This window comes from Emydura macquarii, unplaced genomic scaffold (assembly GCF_026122565.2).
Source record: "Emydura macquarii macquarii isolate MOO-44397 ecotype Brisbane River unplaced genomic scaffold, CSIRO-AGI_Emac_v2 contig_527, whole genome shotgun sequence".
NCBI classification, from domain to species: domain Eukaryota; kingdom Metazoa; phylum Chordata; order Testudines; family Chelidae; genus Emydura; species Emydura macquarii.
Window position 1 is genome coordinate 263,893 of NW_027130664.1, and position 21,038 is coordinate 284,930.

General features: G+C 46.9%; 1 protein-coding gene across 4 annotated transcripts in view; it reads left to right on the forward strand.

Moving 5' to 3' along the window:
* Nucleotides 1-21,038, forward strand: part of ASH1L (ASH1 like histone lysine methyltransferase) — a 151,513-nt gene that overhangs the window by 91,508 nt on the left and 38,967 nt on the right. For all 4 annotated transcript variants that reach the window (XM_067539158.1, XM_067539161.1, XM_067539159.1 and 1 more), the window contains one exon: nucleotides 12,749-12,843. In XM_067539158.1, coding sequence (XP_067395259.1) covers nucleotides 12,749-12,843 — 95 coding nt within the window. The remainder of the gene's footprint in view (nucleotides 1-12,748; nucleotides 12,844-21,038) is intronic.

A 21,038-nucleotide genomic window follows, 5' to 3' on the forward strand; every position in this document is an offset into this window, starting at 1 on the left:
CTATACACACTGGTGCTCAGTTGTTTATCCAAAGTTATTACAATTAATTTTGAGAGTAAGGTGCATGAATAGTTCAAATTATTGCTTCTAATGTAAATTATTAAATTTGTCAACATGGAGTTTCATCTGCCATTACTGGCTGATCACCATCCATCGTTTGTTCCCTCTGGAGTTTATCACAGTCTTCTCCAGTTTTGACTCTCCTAAATAATCTTGTGAGATTTGCAAACATTGCCATCTCACTGTTCAGTGTCTTTTTCTAGGTCATTAGTAAATATATTAGTAGCTTAAAACCCATTTTGTCACACGGATATAATTTGTACAGTAAGCTGATTTGCATGCAACAATTTAATTGGTTGTGCTCGGAGATTTATGCTGATTGGTGCAGGTGGAGAATGAGGAGGATTTGCTGTGGTGAGGGGATATATGTATTTGGGGTTGTGCATGCTGGTTGTGTTATTGTGTTGGTAGTTTTAAGGCACTGTGGTAGTTGGGCCATGAAATCCACCATCTGTGATATCTCTCTCTGACAACCAATTAAATTGTTGCATGCAAATTAGCTATAGGGTAAGGGTGGTAATTGGTTGAGTTACCTCTGATACCACAGTGTCTCGGACTCTTGGCATGGCATAGCTATGTGCCTTATTCTAGCTGAAAGTCTGTGCTGTCACAGGGTGTCGATTGTAAAGACAAAATGGCTGAGAAATTAATAATTCAATGGCAACAGAATACAAATCCCAGTGATGTTTGAACATGATGATAAATCTAAATAAAAAGAGCCTTCAACCATCCTTGTAGCTGTTTCCATCACTTCACACTGATTCAACAGACATTATAGGCTTCAGAGTGACGCAGAGAGAGTACCAATCCTGGAATCTTATTATACAGATTTTAAAAACACAGGTTCTAGTCTGGAACTTTGGGGCACCCCACTTTAACTTTTGCCAAGATGAACATTCATCATTTATTCCTATTCTTTTTGTTTTCTGATTCTTAGCCAATTTCTACTCTCTGACCCTATGCCTGCTTAGCTTCCATAATAGTCTTTTGAGTGGGTCTTTGTTTGAAGACTTTTTAAAAGTCCAAATAAATTGTCATTCAGTCCTCCTTTATCTATTATTTTGTTGACACACTTAGAGAATGCTATTATATTGGAGAGACGTATTTTTCTTTATATAAGCCATGCTGGTTTGTCCCTATCCTATTATTTTTCATGTAGTGTTTTATAATTCTGTCTTTAATTGTCCATTTGCTCTGTTTATCTGATACTTGAGGTAAAACTTACTGGTTTGTGATTCTCAGGATCACTCCTAGTGCTTTTTTTTTTTTTATAGCTACAGAGTATATTTTCTAACCTCCATTCGTCTGGCACAGCAGCTATTTGAATGAAAAAATACATATTTTTGTTAGCAACTCAGACCTATCTTATGTTCCTTCAGAGCTTTTGGATGAATATTTGTGGCCTGTGTGGTTTATCAGTTTGTTCCAACAACTCCTCTTTTGACTTTAGTCTGTGACAGTGCCTCATCTTTACTTGAAAAAGGAGGTCTGCAGTAGGTGCCTGCAGCTTCTCTGCAGTGCCCTGACCCTCCTTAATTGCTGTCTTTACTCCCTAATAGTTTGGTGGGCTCACTTTTTCTCTTGCAGGCGTCCTGCTTCTGATAAAGAATTTTTCATTATTTGATTTTGTGTCTTTGGCTAATTGCTTTTCAAATTCCCTCTTAGCCCTCATAATTTTCTTCTTACGTTTTCTTCTTACATTTACCAACCAGAGTTCATATTCCTTTTTATTGGCAACCTTTGGACTAGTTTTTTTATTTGTTAAAGGATGCCTGTTTGGCTTGAAATACCTCTTCTACTTTTCAACTTAACAATTTTGTCCTTTCATTTTTGCTCCCTTTTTGGTTTAAGGGTATTATGCTTACTAGTTTTATGTTTTCCCTTTTCTAAGTCAGTCTCCATTTCTCCATAACTCGATATTAAAATTTGACAAAAGCTCTTCTCCGGGACTTACATTTTACTAATTCAGCACAGTACAATTTGAAAAGGATGCAAGTTCTGTTTTATCCTCTTGAGAATAGTGTCCTTGTGAGTATTCTACTTCCAGTGCACCTGTGCCTTTGATAAAAGATTTTTAGTTAGTAGCGCCCATTCGGCCCACGCATGTGCACCACACATCCTTGTGCTCTGCACCAAAGCTATATGCGGCTGCGCCGGCAGACTGCCCTGAGCGCCTTCTCAATCATCTTTGCCTGAGATGGAGTCTGTTGTTTGCCTGTTCTCTAACAGTTAGCAAAACAGTGAGAGTTCTGTGGCACCTTAAGACTAACAAATTTATTTGGGCATAAGCTTTTGTGGGCAGAAACCCACAATGCATCTGACGAAGTGGGTTTCTTCCCACGAAATCTTATGCCCAAATAAATTTGTTAGTCTTAAGGTGCCACAGAACTCTCACTGTTTTGCTAAAAACAGACTAACACGACTACCCCTGTGGAACTCTGAGAGTTAGCTTTTTCTCAGATAGTTACTTTATAGGTACTTACCTTACAGAATTATAGTTGTTGGAACAATTATTCCCTTTTTTTCTTTCTTAAAAGAAAAACAACAACAAAAGTTTTATTGATAGAGATAATTATGTAGTTAGAAGTTATGTAGTTCCTTCTTCCTTCTTTCCGCCACTGATGGTACTGGAACTGCATCTTGCTTGCTACTGCAAGTGTCTCTTAGTGTTTAGTGTTAAGTGTTTTCTCAAGTAGTTGTTAACTGAGTAGTTAGTGTGTTTCGTTAGTGAATAGTTGTAAATAGCTTAGTAGTTAAGGTTTAGTCCCCTTAGGGACCTCTGCCCAGCAGCGGGCCATGCCCCGATCCCCAGGCTTTAAGCCCTGTAAGTCTTGTGGCAAGCCCTTCCAGCTTAGCAACCCCCACAACAGTTGCCTGAAGTGTCTGGGTGAGTCGCACAGGAAGGAGAAATGCTGGATCTGTAAGGCATTCAGACCAAGGACTCAGAGGAAGCAGGAATTCCGTCTGAAGGCCTTACTGATGGAGGCTGCATTAAGACCAGTCTTGGAGCCATCCTGCTCCCTCTTGGTGTCAAGCACCACGTTGGTGCAGAGCACCCTCCAGCACCGGAACCTCCATGGCACCAATCTTCTGCTTCATCATCAAACAAGAAGCAAAAGAAACAATGCTCGGAGAGGGGTCACTCCCCCATGTCTAAGAAGACCAAGGGTGCAGGGTTGAGCGCAGAACCATCACAGGTCCAGCAGGCCCAGCAGACTCTACAGGAGCAGGGCTTGCTTCCTAGAATCCTAAGCCCTCTGAAGGAGCCTCCTCCAACTCCAGGGAGTGGAAGAGGGCCTCCACAGCTTGTGGTGCCATCGACGCTACAGGCATTTCAAGCGACAAGAGACTTGATGGCCCTGCCCTTGCCTCTGATGCCTATGCCCTGGATGGAGCTAGTGAAAGGGAAGGCATCGGTGTTGAAGGGGAAACCCCCTAGTGGGACTCCCCCCCCGCCCCCCCAATGGTTGCACCACTCTCCGGAGCTCCAGCAAGTCTCTCCACAAGCCAAGTCAACAAGGAGACGGTCTCCCTCCAGGCACCAATCCCTGAGGGTGCATTCCCCGTCACTGGGAAAATCGCCGGAGGCAGAATGCTGATATCAGAGACATTCAGCCATGTCGACTCTGCACTGATCTCTGTCACTGGCCCCAATCAAGTTCTAGCAGACGCAAACCATTGGGGAGTCAGCACTGATCGCTATCCCCGGCACTGAGTTCGCCCGTGTGTTCACAATGCAGAACCCGGTGGCCGGCATCCAGACGCTTGCCCAGGGATGATCGGCGCTATCATCAATACTTGGCACCAAGATACTCACCTGCAGCATGGCAATGTTCCTGCTCCTCCTCCCATCGAAGGGCCTCTCCGGCACGGCACCAGTCTAGAGAACAATACCACTGGTAGCCGGTATCTCACTCCCCGTCTCCAAAGCGGCAATCTCAGGAGACCAGATACAGCTCCTGCTCTCCACAGCACTGTCCTGAAGGAAAGGAGTCAGGCTTGGGCCGTCATTGGTCTCCAGAGAGCGAATCCTGTTCCTCGAGGGAGGATAAATCCTCAGCAACCCACCCTAATCAGCTCCATTGACCTGGGAGTCAGGAGCAGAGTCCTTGTCTGGCTGCTCCAGGCTGGCCGCAAGGATAGTGTCTGACTCAATGGCCATTCTGGAATCCCTGGGGGTTCCCTATGGCCATGGGGCCCTATTCCCTTCGGTCATCAAGGAAACAATCCACAGCCCCGGCACCCCCAGTCGAGAGTCACAACCCCGCTTTGGAGGCGGAGGTGGACCTCTGGAAGGAACATCTACAGCGGTCACCCAGCAGCCAGGGGAGATGCTACCACCACCTGCACCGGGTCAGTCGTCTTCCTCCTCCCCAGACGAGGCAATCACGACAGGGCCATCAGCTCCCTTGGATGACTTCCGTGCCCACCAGGAGCTCCTCAAGAGGGTTGCCTCAAACTTGGGGTTAGAAGCGGAGGAACTCCAGGAAACATCAAACAACCAACCTCTTCGATGTGCCGGCGGCTGCAATGCTAGCCTGGATTGCCCTGCCAGTCCACAAAGGGGGTTCTCAAGGTGGTTAAAGTCTTGCAGTAAATGCCATCTTCCTTGCTACCGACCTCAAAAAGAGGCGGAGAAAAAGTATTACGTCCCCATGAAGCGGTTTGAATATTATTCACACACCCTTCCCCTGGTTCCTTGGTAGGTGGCAGCTGACAATGAGCGGGACAGATAGGGACAACCCAGCACGACCCCCAAAAACAAAGACAATAAAAATTGGATTTGTTTGGGAGAAAAAATTATTCTATGGTGAGCCTGCAATTCTGGATCGCTAACCAGCAGGCGCTTCTAGGAAGGTAAATTATAACCTCTGGGACTCCCTTAAGCATTTTGGGGAGGCGCTCTGCCCCAAGAACAGGCACCGGACTTTGCCACCATCCTGGAGGAGGGTAAGACAGTGGCCAAGGATGCCTTGCAAGCAGTATCGATGCAGGTGACTCGGCTGCAAGATCGATAGCGTCTGCAATCTCTACGTGCCAGTGCTCGTGGTTGCAGTCATCTGGTCTGTCCCAGGGAGATGCAACACTCCATCCAGGACTTGCCATTCAAGGGAAGTGCACTCTTCTCTGAACAAACCGACACCAAACTCCATGGGTTGAAGGACTCAGTGGCCACTTTGCACTCGTTAGGCCTTTACACGCCACAGACCTTGAGGAAGCAATTCCGCCCTCAGCAGCAGCAATCTAAGTACTTGGCCGAACACTTCGGGACCTACAGAAGGAGGGATAGAGATAAAAGTTTTCGGTGGCGCCGACCAGCCCCATCTTTCTCCTCGGCCAACAAACTGGGCCCTTCCCGGCGCTCTAGTGGGCAGTGCCAATCGTTTTGATGGTGCGCCCAAGGACGGCCTTCCAGACTTACACCAGGATCCTACTTCTCCAAAATTCTGCAACCGGCTCACCCCCTTAGTCCCGGCATCAGCCCGTATAACTTCGGATAGTTGGTTCCTGGGTACCATTGCAGTGGGCTATACCCAGCAGTTCTCTTTCCCCCCCCCTCCACATACTCCCCCATCCCTCTTCAGGAACACCTCTCGCTGGGAGCTGTGGAGGAGGTTCCATTAGACATGAGAGGAAGAGGTTTCTATTCCCACTACTTCCACATTTCCAAGGCTAAAGGGGGCTGCAGCTATGGCTGACCTCTGCATATGCCCCAAGCAGGCACCCCTTGGGTAGGGTGGTCACCATGCCCCTGCAAGTCCTAGCTTCCCTGAGTTGGTGGTTAGACCCTTGGTCACTGATGGAAGGGGGGATGGCCTTTGCAAATATAGCACCTTTGGTGACTCTGGTATTGGATGCTCCCCTGGGGTGGGGAGCGCATATCAGCTCCGGTCACAATACCCAAAGGATCTAGTCGAGGGAGGACCTTGGATTGCACATAAATATCAGGGAGCTCAGGGTGATCCGCTTGGCATGTGGGGTGTTCTTTCCCTTCTTGAGAGGCAAGGTAGTCCAGGTCCTGGCGGACAACACTGCCTCAATGTTCTGCAGCAGTTCTGCAGAAAAGGACCTGGGGGTAACAGTGGATAAGAAGCTGGATATGAGTCAGCAGTGTGCCCTGGTTGCCAAGAAGGCTAATAGCATATTGGGCTGCATTAATAGGAGCATTGCCAGCAGATCACAGGAAGTGATTATTCCCCTCTATTCGGCATTGGTGAGGCCACATTTGGAGTATTGTGTCCAGTTTTGGGCCCCCCCCACTACAAAAAGGATGTGGACAAGTTGGAGAGAGTCCAGTGGAGGGCAACAAAAATGATTAGGGGGCTGGAGCACAAGACTTATAAGGAGAGACTGAGGGAACTAGGTTTGTTTAGTCTGCAAAAGAGAAGAACGAGGGGGGATTTGATAGCAGCCTTTAACTACCTGAAAGGGGGTTCCGGGGAGAATGGAGCTAGGCTGTTCTCAGTGGTGGCAGATGACAGAACAAGGAGCAACGGTCTCAGGTTGCAGTGTTGGAGGTCTAGGTTGGACATTAGGAAAACTATTTTCACTAGGAGGGTGGTGAAGCACTGGAATGGGTTACCTAGGGAGGTGGTGGAATCTCCATCTTTACAGGTTTTTAAGCTGAGGCTTGACAAAACCCTCGCTGGGATTATTTAGCTGAGGTTAGTCCTGCTTTGAGCAGAGGGTTGGACTAGATGACCTCCTGAGGTTTCTTCCAACTCTGATTCTATGAATGTATTATATCAACAGACAGGGCGGAGCCCACTGCCCGGACCTGTGTCAGGAGGCGGTGAGTCTGGAATCTAGTGATAGGTCACTATATTCATCTTGTGGTTTCACACCTCCCCAGTATCAAGAACGCCATATCAGACCGCCTCAGCAGGACCTTCTTACCTTGCCACAAATGGTCTCTCCAACTGTTGGTAACCAATATGATCTTCCAGAAGTGGGGGTTTCCCCAAGTGGATCTCTCAACAAGAAGTGCCGCCAGGTTTGCTGCATTTGTGGGCTCGATGAGGGAGCGCTGTCAGATGCCTTCCTACTTTCGTGGTCGTGGAGGCTGTATTCCTTCCCTCCCATTCCGCTGATTCACAGGGTCCTGTTAAAATCAAAAGAGACAAGGCAAAAGTCATCCTCATAGCACTCATGTGGCCCAGGCACTCATGTGTTCAGACAGACACACACACACCCATGTTGGCACAACCTACTTTCCCAGGACCGAGGACAACTCCTGCACCCAGACATGAAGTCCCTGTATTTAACGACATGGAGGCTGAGTGGCTGAGCCCAGAGAAACAGGCTTGCTCGTCTCAGGTGCAGGCAATACTAATGGGCAGCAGGAAACCTTCCACCAGGGCATCATATTTAGTCAAGTGGAAAAGGTTCACATGCTGGACTGCAGCCCAGGCAGTCGTGCTCCACCAGGCATCAAACCAGACGATGTTGGATTACCTGCTGCACCTTAAACTTCAAGGCCTGGCCACTACCTTGTTGAAGGTACATTTAGCCGCTATTTCAGCCTTCCATCCACCGATTCAAGGGAGGTACGTTTTCTCACACCAAGGCGGCTAGGTTCCTGAAGGATATAGAGAGACTTTGCCCCAGGTTAGTGATCCGTTACCCCCCTGGGATTTGAACTTAGTCTTCTCCAGGCTCACGGGGGCACTGTTTGAACCTTTGGCTACCTGTTTCCTCTTGCTACTGTCATGGAAGGTAGCCTTCCTAATTGCCATCACCTCGGCTAGGAGGGTATCTGAAATTAGAGTGTTTACCTCAGAGCTGCCTTACATGGTTTTTTATAAGGACAAGATCCTGCTGAGGCATTTGTGGGCCTTTTTGCCCAAAGTGGTGTTACAATTCCATTCCAATCAGGACGTTTTCCTGCTGGTATTCTTCCCAAAGTCGCATACTTCAGAGGAGGAACGGAGATGGCACATGCTGGATGTGTGAAGAGCCCTGGCATTCTACATCGAGAGGGCAAAATCATTCTGTAAGTCCACACAGCTGTTTGTGGCAGTAGCCAACAGAATGAAGGACTTTACCTGTCTTTTCCCAGCGGATCTCCTCTTGGATAATGTCCTGCATTAGGTTCTGTTACAAGCAGGAGAATATTCCTCCTCTGAGAAGTGTCACAGCCCACTCGATCGAAGCGTAGGCCTCTTCTGCAGCGTTCCTGGCGCAAGTGCCTGTTCAGGACATAAGCAAAGCCGCTACATGGTTGTCGGTGCACACCTTTATGTCCCACTACACCATCATTCAGCAGGCAAGGGACGATGTCAGCTTCAGCAGAGTGGTGCTGCAGACAGCTCATCTGTGAACTTGCCTCCAAGCTACTGCTTGTGAGTCACCTACAATGGAATCGACATGAGCAAGCACTCAAAGAAAAAAAGACAGTTACCTTGTAACTGTTGTTCTTCGATATGTGTTGCTCATGTCCATTCCATAACCTGACCCCCGTCCCCGCTGTCGGAGTTAACGGCAAGAAGGAACTGAGTGGACATAGGTCCAGCGACGCCTTATGTACTGCAGCATGTGCACAGGATTCCAGGGGGCCCCAAAGCCAACCCTACGGATACTGCTAAGGGGAAAAAAAATTCCAGTAACTGGGCACAGCGGCATGCACACACCTACAATGGAATGAACATGAGCAACACATCTCGAAGAACAACAGTTACTATGCGAGTAACCATCTTTTTTTTACTATAGTTTCAACCAGTTTGCCTAATGCTGAAGTTAGGCTTCCCGACCTGTAATTGCTGGATCACCTCTGGAGCCTTTTTAAAAAATTGGCGTCACATTAGCTATCCTCCAGTCATCTGGTACAGAAGCTGATTTAAATGATAGGTTACATACCACAGTTAGTAGTTCTGCAATTTCACATTTGAGTTCCTTCAGAACTCTTGGGTGGATACCATCTGGTCCTGGTGACTTATTACTGTTTAATTGATCAATTTGTTCCAAAACTTCCTCTAATACTACCTCACTCTGGGACAGTTCCTCAGATTTGTCACCTAAAAAGAATGGCTCAGGTTTGGGAATCTCCCTCACATTCTCAGCTGTGAAGACTGATGCAAAGAATTCATTTAGTTTCTCCGCAACAGCCTTAATCTTCCTTGAATGCTACTTTAGCATCTCCATCATCCAGTGGCCCTTCTGGTTGATTAACAGTCTTCCTGCTTCTGACGCACTTAAAATTTTTGTTGTTGTTACTTTTTCAGTCTTTGGTTAGCTGTTCTTCAAATTCTTTTTCGGCCTTCCTAATTATATTTTTACACTTCACTTTCCAGAGTTTCTACTCCTTTGTTTTTTCCTCACTAAGCTTTAACTTCCACTTTTTAAAAGATGCCTTTTTGCCTCTAACTGCTTCTTTTACTTTGTTGTTTAACCATGGTGGCACATTTTTGGTTTCTTACTATGTTTTTTAATTTGAGGTATACATTTAAATTGAGCCTCTATCATGGTGTCTTTAAAAAGTTTCCATGCAGCTTTCAGGGATTTCACTTTTGGCACTGTAACTTTTAATTTTTGTTTAACTATAACTTACTCATTTTTATGTAGTTCCTCTTTCTGAAATTAAATGCTACTGTGGTGGGCTGCTTTGATGTTCCCCTCTCCCCACAGGGATGTTAAATTTTATTATGTTATGGTCACTATTACCAAGCGGTTCAGCTATATTCACCTCTTGGACCAGATCCTGTGCTCCACTTAGAACTAAATCAAGAATTGCCTCTCCTCTTGTGGATTTCAGGACTAGCTGCTCCAAGAAGCAGTCATTTAAGGTGTCAAGAAACTTTATCTCTGCATCCCGTCCTGAGGTGACATGTACCCAGTCAAAATAGGGAAGGTTGAAATCTCCCATTATTGTTGAGTTTTTTTTATTTTTATAGCCTCTCTAATCTCCCTGAGCATTTCATAGTCACTATCACCAGCCTGGTTAGTCGGTCAGTAGTATATCCCTACTGCTATATTATTCTTATTCAACCACGAAATTACTGTCCATAGAGATTCTATGGCACAGCTTTGTTCATTTAAGACTTTTATTTCATTTGACTCTATGCTTTCTTTCACATATAGTGCCACTCCCTCACCAGTATGACCTATTCTGTTCTCCTGATATATTTTGTAACCTGATATTACTGTGTCCCATTGATTATCCTCCTTCCACCTAGTTTCTGGGATTTCAAACCAATCCTCCAATTGTCAGAGTAGTTTTGAATTCTAAATCCTGTCCTCCAAAGTGCTTGCAACCCATCCCAGTGTGGTGTCATCTGCACATTTGATAAGCATACTCTCTACTCCATTATCCATGTAATTAATTAAAATATTTAATAGTACCAGACCCAGGACTGACCTGTGGGGCTCCACTACATACATTGTTGCAGTCTGGCAGCAAACCATTGATAACTACATTTTGACTATAGTCTTTCAACCAGTTGTGCACCACTTTATAGTAATTTCACCAGGCCACATTTCACTAGTTTGCTTTTGAGAATGTCACATGGGACTGTGTCAAAAGCCTTACTAAAATCAACATATATTCCATATACTGCTTTCCCCTTATCCATTAGGCCAGTAACCCTGTCAAAAAATGACGATGTAGAAGCAAATGCATAAATGAGTTTAAATGATTTTGAGGCACAGTTGGATATACTTGGAATTAAATAACAATTTGTAAGTGTATCTAGTAGGTAGAACAATGGACTGGGAGTGATGAGTCTAGTTCCATTCCTGGATCTGTCACTGATTCACTGTATGATATTGTGCACATTGCTTAATCTACCTGTGTCTCAATTTCCTCATATATAGGATGGGGATCATCCTACTTTTTTCTTAGGTAATAAAGTGATTGGATGAAAGGCAGTAAGAGCAAAGTACAATAATAATATAGAAGAGGGGAAGAATGGTTCTGTGTGTAAGGCACTGCTCTGGGACTCTAGGTTCACTTCCCTGCTCTGCCATAGACTACCTGCGTGACCTTGACAAAGTCATTCAGTCTCTCTGTGTCTCATTTCCTCGTGTAGAATTGAGTTGTTAATAACTACTTTTCCCCACCCTTTGTTTTTCTTATATATTTAGGTCCCAATCTCACAAAAACTCATATACATGCTTAACTTTATGTATTTGAATAGTGCCATTGACCTTTAGCAATTGAGGATACTCAACCACTGGCACAGATTACCAAGGTGTATGGTAAATTCTCCATTACTTGAAGTCTTCAAGTCAAGATTGGATATTTTTCTAAAAGAGATGCTCTAATTCAATCACAAGTTGTTGGACTAGGTGCAGGAATTCACTGGGTTACATTCTATGGCTTTCGTTATGCAAGAGGTCAAATTAGATGATCATAATGATCTTTTCTGACCTTAAAATCTGACTGTTACTTGCATGAATAAAGTTAAGTATCGAATTCTTAGAAAGATCAGAGCCTTAAACTATAACTTCTTCAGCGTAGGGAGTGTCTCTTATTGTGTGTATGTACAGCGCCTAGCATACTGGGTCCCACATCCAAGTTGGGGCATATGGGTGCTATTGTAATACAAATACTAATTGATAACTAAATAAGCGAATACACTTGCTAAATAAATGCACCTACTGTTAGGTAAGAGAGGATATTGACAGAAAGGCTTGAAGGAGAAGTAATGCCACTGGTTCTCTCCATCCATAATTCCTCTTTCTAGCCCTCAGAAATTTTTGGTTTGCTTTTGATAGCAGGGTTCAAAGGGACAATGTCAAGTTGTTTTGTTTAGTTGACTAACAACATTCCATTTTCTGACTGAGTAACCTTTCAATAATTTGCCCTGATAGGTTGATTAAAAATTTTCTTTAAATAAAAGTTAGAATTTTTCTGTCCCCTGCTTATGTTTAGAAGAGGCTGTTGAGCATGCCTCAGAGCTACAATACAAAACATGCACAGACCACTTCTTTCCTTCCCCTTTTCTTCTGTGCACACACCTTTCTGCTGGTTGCTACCTGTTTAGTTTCAGCCCACTGCTGTTTTACTGGCAAACAACCTCTTGAAGGGTTTGGAGGAGGGCATGTGCAGTCAGTAAAACAGTGAAACTGACTATGCACAAAATGCTGTCATATGTACTTAAGTAAGCAACTGAAAAAAAGAGTACAGTATTATTTAATCTTATCTTTTTTGTTCTCGTAATATTTGACATTACTTATAACAACAGTAGGTACAAATATTCGGATGGAAATGTGATTTTCACATTGATGTTTTCCCTTTAAGTGTTGTCCACAAAGTAATTATACAATTAAAAAGAATTTTGACCATTAGTCTTGAAACAGGTGAGGTAGGTCTACTTGGCAAAAATTTTGGAAAGTTGATTTTTCGCTTTTGGAGTTCATATTTTCTTTAGTCCATGTAAATATGACATGGGAAAATAAACTATATGAGCCCAGGTCACAGTTTTCAAAATAGTATTCCTAAAGATACCTAAATTCATATTTATACACTGAAATACAAGTGGCTTGACCTTCAGAAGCCCTGAATCCAGGAAAAGGCCTGATTTTTCAAGAGTGGTGGGTCTGGAAAAGTGGTACAGACCATTACTGTCATCAGGTGTCTGATAGACTAGAGGATTAATATCTTCTTTAGCACAGAAAATGTTGTTTTGACAAGTGATAAATCTCTTCCTCACTCTGGCTTTCTCTGCTTCTTTCTCCCTCTCATCCTCAGCCCAAAGAGCCGCCTGATCCAATTAAAGAAAGAGAAGCTGGAGTACACTCCTGGAGAGCATGAACATGGATTGTTCCCAGCCCCTATTCATGTTGGTGAGTAGTTCATGTACGTTTTCTATTGCTGAGAAATAATTGCTAGTCCTCAGGTTGGGATAGGGTGACCAGAGAGCAAGTGTGAAAAATCAGGACAGGGGATTGAGGGTAATAGGCGCATATATAAGAAAAAGCCCTGAATAGCATGACTGTCCCCATAAAACCAGGACATCTGGTCACCCTAGGTTGGGGTTAAACTGCTCCATTTAGATTTTCTGTTCTCTCTCTTTTTTTTTTTCCTCCCCACTTTTTTTCCTCTGTTTTCTTGTAGGGTCATTCATTTCACCTACTCTTTAACTGTTGGAAGTCATACTCTCCTATGTGCGCTGCTAATTATCTTTAGTCTAATAGTTCAGACTGAAGGGTATTCTGTGTGTTAGGTTTGTTTTTGTAGAAACTGCTTTGTTACTGTTTAATAACCAAAGTTTCTTTTTTGAGTGCTTGCTCATGTCGATTCCAAGCAGGTGTGCGTGTGCCACGTGCACAGTTATCGGAAGGTTTTTCCCACAACAGTACACGTCGGGTCGGTGTAGGTACCCTCTGGAGTGGCACTTCCATGGCGTTGTATTTAGGGGCCCACTGACCCACCACCTCTCCAATTCCTTCTTACTGCCCATGACAGTCATTGGAGCTTTGGTCTTCTTGCTTCTGCAAGCTTTCCTCATTGTTCTTAGCAGTTCCTATAAATAGTTAGAAAGTTAGAGTTAGGCTGTTGTTGTAGTTATATAGTTATAGATAAGTGTTAAGTAATGGTAAAGGGTTTCCCCGTTTCTGGGACTCGCCTACCTAGGGCCCTGGAGTATGCCTCGGGCTCAAGGCTTCAAGCCCTGCGGATCCTGCCACAAGTCTGTGTTGAAAGGGACCTGCACGACTCTTGCTTGAAGTGTCTGGGAGAGTCGCACCAAACAAATCGTTGCAGGATCTGTAAAAGACTTCACCTGAGGAGCCGTAAGGAGAGGAGTACGTGCCTAAAGCAGCTCCTCATGGAGGCAGCTCTTTGGTCGCAACCCCTGGACCGGCACCGGGCGCGTCAGTGCTCAGTGCCCCAACATCAGTTAGAGGCCTAGTGCCGAAGAAGTCCTACGCGCAGAGGGAGGCTTGGCACCAGCACTCGCCGGTGGCAAAGACTGTTTGACACCAATCTCATTCACCAGTGCCCAGTAAGAAGCACTGGGCAGATAGAGGAACCTTGCCTTCGGTGCGGCCCCTGGACGAGGGCACTGGCCCATCATGCCCAAAGGCCTGTTCAGCGCAAGGGTCAACAGGACAGGTGGCTATGGCTCCACAGCAAGCACCCTCGAGCCCAGTGAGCGTAGGGTCCCCGGCGAAGGAGAGCGAGGTGAAAGAGCTGGACCTCCCCTCCATGCCAGATGCATTTGAGGCAGTGCAGGACCTGATTGCTATGATGGCACAGCAGTCTCCCATCTCAGGAGTGAAGATGCCAGACCAAGGATCTCTGGCACTGCTAGCCATGGTGCCGTCTAGAGGCAAGCCATCTATAATGTGGTGCAGGTCGTCTTCACCTTGCCATCGGTCACTGTCTCCTAGGCACCGATCACCATCGCCCCGGCACTGATCATCCCGGCGACACCGATCGCCTTCTCCACGGCACCAGCACCGCTCAACCTCCCCGCAACACCAATTGCCTGCACCTCAGCACCAATCGCCCTCGCCTTGGTGCCGGTCACCTTGGCACTGATCACCTGAACCATGGCGATACTATAAGGCAGGTAGAGAGCAAGCACCCCCTGCTGGATCTTGGCCTTATGCAGTGGCAGGCACCTCATCAGTGGCCCTTCTGGATCCTGTGGGCGTATCACCAAGCCCAAGGGTCCCAGCCCAGGGGACCCTTTTTGATCACCTCAAAAAGCCACGTGGTTGGCACCCTAGAACGCAGCTCCATTCCAGTCAGCACTGAAGCCAGTGAGTGCAGAGAGGTGGTGCCACTGAAGACAGTTGGTGCAGCACGTGGTGCCGAAGAGGAGGTAGATCCGGGTACCGAGGTGGCACCTGACGCCTGTAGGGATGTCCCGGGTACGGAGAACCTGACAGGCCAGGACATTCTCGAGGCGGAGGGGAGACCCAGGACCTTGTCTTCCTCCCCTGACGAAGCGGTAGCAGGGACATTGACCACCACGCTACCCATGGACAATAGGGCTCACAAGCAGCTCTTGAGAAGCGTGGCCAAAAACCTGGGTCTGCAGGCAGAGGAGGTTCATGAGTCCATAGACCAAATGATGGACATTTTGGCTCCGGGGGGTCCCTTGAGGGTAGTCCTGCCTCTGATTAAAACGGTGCAGTCCACAATGAAGACACTGTGGCAGACACTGGCATCTATCCCGCTTACAGCAAAAGGGATAGAGAGGAAATATTTTGCCCCTTCTAAAAGGTATGAGTACCTCTTTACTCATCCTCAGCCTAGTTCGCTCGTCATGTCTGTGGCGAATGAAAAGGAAAGGCAGGGGCAGCAGGGCCTGACACCAAAGGCGAAGGAGCCTAAGAGACTGGACCTGTTCGGGAGGAAAGTTTATTCCACTGAGGGCCTACAGTGAGAATGACCAACCAACAAGTGATCCTCAGCAGATATAACTTCAACTCATGAGACACAATGGCGAAGTTTAAAGACTACCTTCCAGCCGAGTCCAAAACAGAGTTTGGAGCCATGGTGGAAGAGGGAAAAGCTGTATCCAGGACTTCATTGCAGGCTGCACTAGACACAGCAGACTCCACAGCAAGGAGTATGGCTTCGGGTCTGGCCATGAGGAGAAGTTCCTGGTTGCAGGTGTCAGGTCTCCCACCAGAGGTCCAGTCCATCATCCAGGACCCTCCCAGTGAAGGACCAGGGGCTATTTTCGGAGCAAACGGACTCCAAGCTCCACAGCCTCAAGGACTCTAAGGCGACCCTAAAATCCTTGGGGCTACATAGAATGATAGAATATTAGAGTTAGAAGGGACCTCAGGAGGTCATCTAATCCAACCCTCTGCTCAAAGCAGGACTAACCTCAGCTAAATCATCCCAGCCAGGGCTTTGTCAAGCCACAGTTTAAAAACCTGTAAAGATGGAGATTCCACCACCTCCTTAGGTAACCCATTCCAGTGCTTCACCACCCTCCTAGTGAAAAACTTTTTCCTAATGTCCAACCTAGACCTCCAACACTGCAACCTGAGACCGTTACTCCTTGTTCTGTCATCTGCCACCACTGAGAACAGCCTAGCTCCATCCTCCCTGGAACCCCCTTTCAGGTAGTTAAAGGCTGCTATCAAATCCCCCCTCGTTCTTCTCTTTTGCAGATTAAACAAGCCTAGTTCCCTCCGTCTCTCCTTACAAGTCTTGTGCTCCAGCCCCCTAATCATTTTTGTTGCCCTCCACTGGACTCTCTCCAACTTGTCCACATCCTTTTTGTAGTGGGGGGCCCAAAACTGGACATAATACTCCAAATGTGGCCTCACCAATGCTGAATAGAGGGAAATAATCACTTCCTGTGATCTGCTGGCAATGCTCCTACTAATGCAGCCCAATATGCTGTTAGCCTTCTTGGCAACCAGGGCACACTGCTGACTCATATCAAGCTTCGTATCCACTGTAACCCGCAGGTCCTTTTCTGCAGAACTGCTGCCTAGCCCGTCGGTCCCCAGTCTGTAGCTGTGTATGGGATTCTTCTGTCCTAAGTGCAGGACTCTGCACTTATCCTTGTTGAACCTCATCAGATTTCTTTTAGCTCAATCCTCCAGTTTGTCTAGGTCACTCTGTATCCTATCCCTACCTTCCAGGGTATCTACCACTCCCCCAGCTTAGTGTCATCTGCAAACTTGACTGAGGGTGCATCCTCCAGATCATTAATGAAGATGTTGAACAAAACCGGCCCCAGGACTGACCCCTGGGGCACTCCACTTGTGACCGGCTGCCAGCTAGACATGGAGCCATTGATCACTACCCATTGAGCCTAATGATCTAGCCAGCTCTATCCATTTTATAGTCCATTCATCCGACTCATACTTCTTTAAGTTGCTGATAGGAATACTGTGGGAGACTGTATCAAAAGCTTTGCTAAAGTCAAGGTATATCACGTCCACCGCTTTCCCCACATCCACAGAGCTAGTCACTTCTTCATAGAAGACAATCAGATTGGTCAGGCATGACTTGCCCTTGGTGAATCCATATGCCCTCCACGCAGAGGAAGCAGTTTAAGCCCCAGTCTGAGTAGAGGTTTTATCCTCAGCAACCTCAGCAGGACTTCTCCAAGAGAAAGGGCAGGAGTAATAGGTATAGGATGCCCAACCCTGGCAAAGGCACAGAGAAGCAGCCGTCAGGACCAAAACAAAACTTTCCTTTCCGCAACAGATTATCCCATTTCTACTGTGCCTGGCCTGAATAACATGGGACAGATGGGTGTTGTGCATGGTAGAAATGGGATACTCCCTCCAATTTTGTTCTACCCCACCTTCCAACTCCCCTTCCCAGTCCCTCTTCAGGGACCCCTCTCATGAGCAACTTCTCATAGGAGAGGTGCAGGAACTGCTTTGCACTAGAGCGGTAAAAGAGGTCCTCAGGAGCTAAGGAAAGGGGTTTTACTCCAGATATTTCCTAATCCCGAAGGCAAAAGGGGGGCTCAGGCCTATTCTCGATCTGCAGAACCTCAACGAGTTCCTAAGGAAGCTGAAATTCCGCATTGTCTCCTTAGCCTTGGTCATTCCCTCTCTGGATCAGGTGGACTGGTATGCCGCCCTTGACCTAAAAGATGCTTGCTTCCATATCTCAATAATACCCTCCCACAGGAGATTTCTCAGGTTTGTAGTAGGACACAACCACAACCAGGTCACTGTTCTCCTGTTCGGCCTATCAGTGGCTCCCAGAGTCTTTACCAAATGCGTGGTCGTGGTCACTGCATTCCTGAGGAGACACTGTGTTCAGGTGTACCCATAGCTGGATGATTGGCTAGTCAAGGGCCGCTCCAGGGAGCAGGTGGAAGCACACGTTGCTCTAATATGGGCAACGTTCCTCAACCTTTGTCTGCAGCTAAACGTGAGCAAGTCAACTCTAGTGCCCACCCAAAAAGTAGAATTTATACGGGCAGTCCTGGATTCAGTTCAGGCCAGGGCTCTGTTGCCAGAGCCTCATTTCCAGACTACGGGCTCCATAATAAGGACCCTCAGCAACTTTCCTACTATGACAGCTCAAAGTTGCCTGACACTTTTAGACCACCTGGCCTCCTGCACATACGTGGTCCAGCATGTGAGGCTGCAACTCAAACCTCCCCAGTTGTGGCTGGCATCGGTCTACTGACCCTACAGATAGTCTGGACGGAGTAGTCTCCATCCCACCACAAATTGTAGAGTCCCTCAGTGATGGCTCAACCCCTATCGTGTGCCAAGGGGTCCCATTTGCCAGGCTGCAACCATCACTGGTGTTGGTGATGGACGCTTCAGCCTTGGGGTGTGGAGTGGACCTCAGTGAATGGAGGACCCCAGGGCTTTGGTCCCCAGAGGAGCTGTCGCTCCATATAAATTTCAGAGAGCTACGGGTGGTCAGATTGGCCTGCCAGGTATTCCAGTCTCACCTGGTGGGCAAGGAGGTGTCAGTATTGACAGACAACACCACGGTGATGTTCTATATGAAAAGACAAGAGGGAGCATGTTCCTCTACCCTGTGCCAGGAAGCCATCAAACTCTGGGACTTTTGCATCACCCGCTCCATAAACTTGGAAGCGTCCTACCTCCCTGGCGCCCAGAATGAACCATCTCAGCCGCTCCTTCAACGCCAATGAGTGGTCTCTCTGCACGGATATCTTGAGGACTATTTTCCAGAGGTGGGGGTTTCCCCAAGTGGACCTATTTGCAACGTGGTCCAACAGGAAGTACCACTAGTTTTGCTCCTACTGAGGGCACGACCCAGGTTCCATGGCAGATGTGTTCCTCCTTCCCTGGTTCACCACCTGCTCTATGCATTCCCGCCATTTCATCTTGTCCACAAGGTCCTCTTAAAAATCAGGAGGGACAGGGCCTCAGTTATTCTTATAGCTCCAGCATGGCTAAGGCAACACTGGTACACAATGCTGCTGCAGCTGTCCGTAGACACCCGATCACACTGCCGCTGGTTCCAGACCTGATCACACAGAACCATGATCAGCTGTGTCACCCCAGCCTAGAATCACTTCATCCATGGTATGGAAGCTGCGTGGTTGAATCCGAGGGAGGCAGAACGCTTGGAACAGGTGCAGGAGGTTCTCCTCAGTAGTAGGAAGACATCCACCAGAGCGGCGTACTTGGCTAAATGGAAGAGGTTCTCAGTATGGTCGGTACAAAAGGGCAGTCCTCCAATGCAGGCTCCGCTGCCTCTTATACTGGACTACTTACTGCACCTAAAACAGTTAGGTTTGGCAGCTGCATCTGTAAAGGTGCACTTGGCGATTATTTCCGCCTTCCACCTGGGAGAAAGAGGTTGTTCGATATTTGCCAACACTATGGTGTCCGGTTTCCTCAAAGGCTCAGAAAGACTTTACCCTCCAGTATGCCGTCCAATCTCGGAACGGGACATTAGAATCATAGAATATAGAATTATAGAATCATAGAGTTGGAAGGGACCTCAGGAGGTCATCTAGTCCAACCCCCTGCTCAGAGCAGGACTAACCTCAGCTAAATAATCCCAGCGAGGGTTTTGTAAAACCGCAGCTTAAAAACCTCTAAAGATGGAGATTCCACCACCTCCCTAAGTAACCCATTCCAGTGCTTCAAGCCCCTAGCTTCACGTGTTCTATTGTACCTATCGTGGAAGGTAGTCTTCCTCATTGCTATCACCTCAGCATGGAAGGTGTCTGAACTCAAGGCGTTAATCTCAGAACCCCCGTGTACAGTATTTCATAAGGACAAGGTGCAGCTGCGTCCACACCCAGCTTTCCTTCCCAAGGTGGGGTCTCAATTTCACACTAGTCAGGAGATTTTCTTGCCAGTGTTCTTTCCAAAGCCGCATGCTAGCAGCAGGGAATGTAGTCTCCATTCCTTGGATATCAGACAGGTGCTGGCTTTTTATAGAGAGAGAACTAAGCCCTTTTGTAAATCGAATCAGCTCTTCATCGCTGTAGCAGAAAGGATGAAAGGTCTACCAGTATCTTCTCAGAGGATTTCATCCTGCATTACCTTGTGTATAAGGGCATGTTATGAGCTAGCCACAGTGCCAGCCCCCATCCTCATGGCGCGTTCCATGAGGGCTCAGGCCTCATCATCAGCATTCCTGGCTCACATTCCCACACAGGAAATCTGTAGGACTGCAACCTGGTCTTCTGTACACACATTTACTTCGCATTATGCCATTACCCAGTATGCCAAGGATGATGCAGCATTTGGAAGAGCAGTGCTCCAGTCGGCAATCTTGTGAGCTCCGACTCCTCCTTCGTTCATCTGCTTGGAAATCACCTGCTTGGAATCAACATGAGCAAGCACTCGAAGAAGAAAAAACCTTTACTTACCTTCCGTAACTGTTGTTATTCGAAATGTGTTGCTCATGTCCATTCCAAGACCCACCCGTCTATCCCTCTTGTCGGAACCAATCAGCAAGAAGGAACTGGAGAGGTGGTGGGTCGGCTGGCCCCTATATACAGCGCCATGGAAACGCCACTCCAAGGGCCACCTACACCAACCTGACAGGTACTGCTGGGGGAAAGCCTTCTGATGACTGTGCACGTGGTGCGTGCACACCTGCTTGGAATGTACACGAGCAACGCATCTCAAAGAACAACAGTTACGGAAGGTAAGTAATGGTTTTTTATTGCCTCCATAAATTGTATCAAACTCATTTGATTCAGTCTCTGAATGCTTTCATTATTCAGAGGAACAAGGAACAAGATAGAACTTCCTGGTGTAAGTGCTGGAGGAACCAACTAGGGGCCGTGCTGCTCTTCAACTGCTGCTCACAAACAGGGAAGAATTGGTAGCGGAAATAGAAGTGGGTGGCAACCTAAGCAACAGTGACCATGAGATGGTAGAATTCAGGATCCTGACAAAAGGAAGAAAGGACAACAGCAGAATACGGGCCATGGACTTCAGAAAAGCAGACTTTGACTCCCTCAGGGAGCTGATGGGCAGGATCCCCTGGAAGGCTAATATGTGGGGAGGAAGGGAGTCAAAGAGGGCTGGCTGTATTTTAAACAAACCTTATTGAGGGCACAGGAACAAACCATCCCGATGTGCAGAAAGAATAA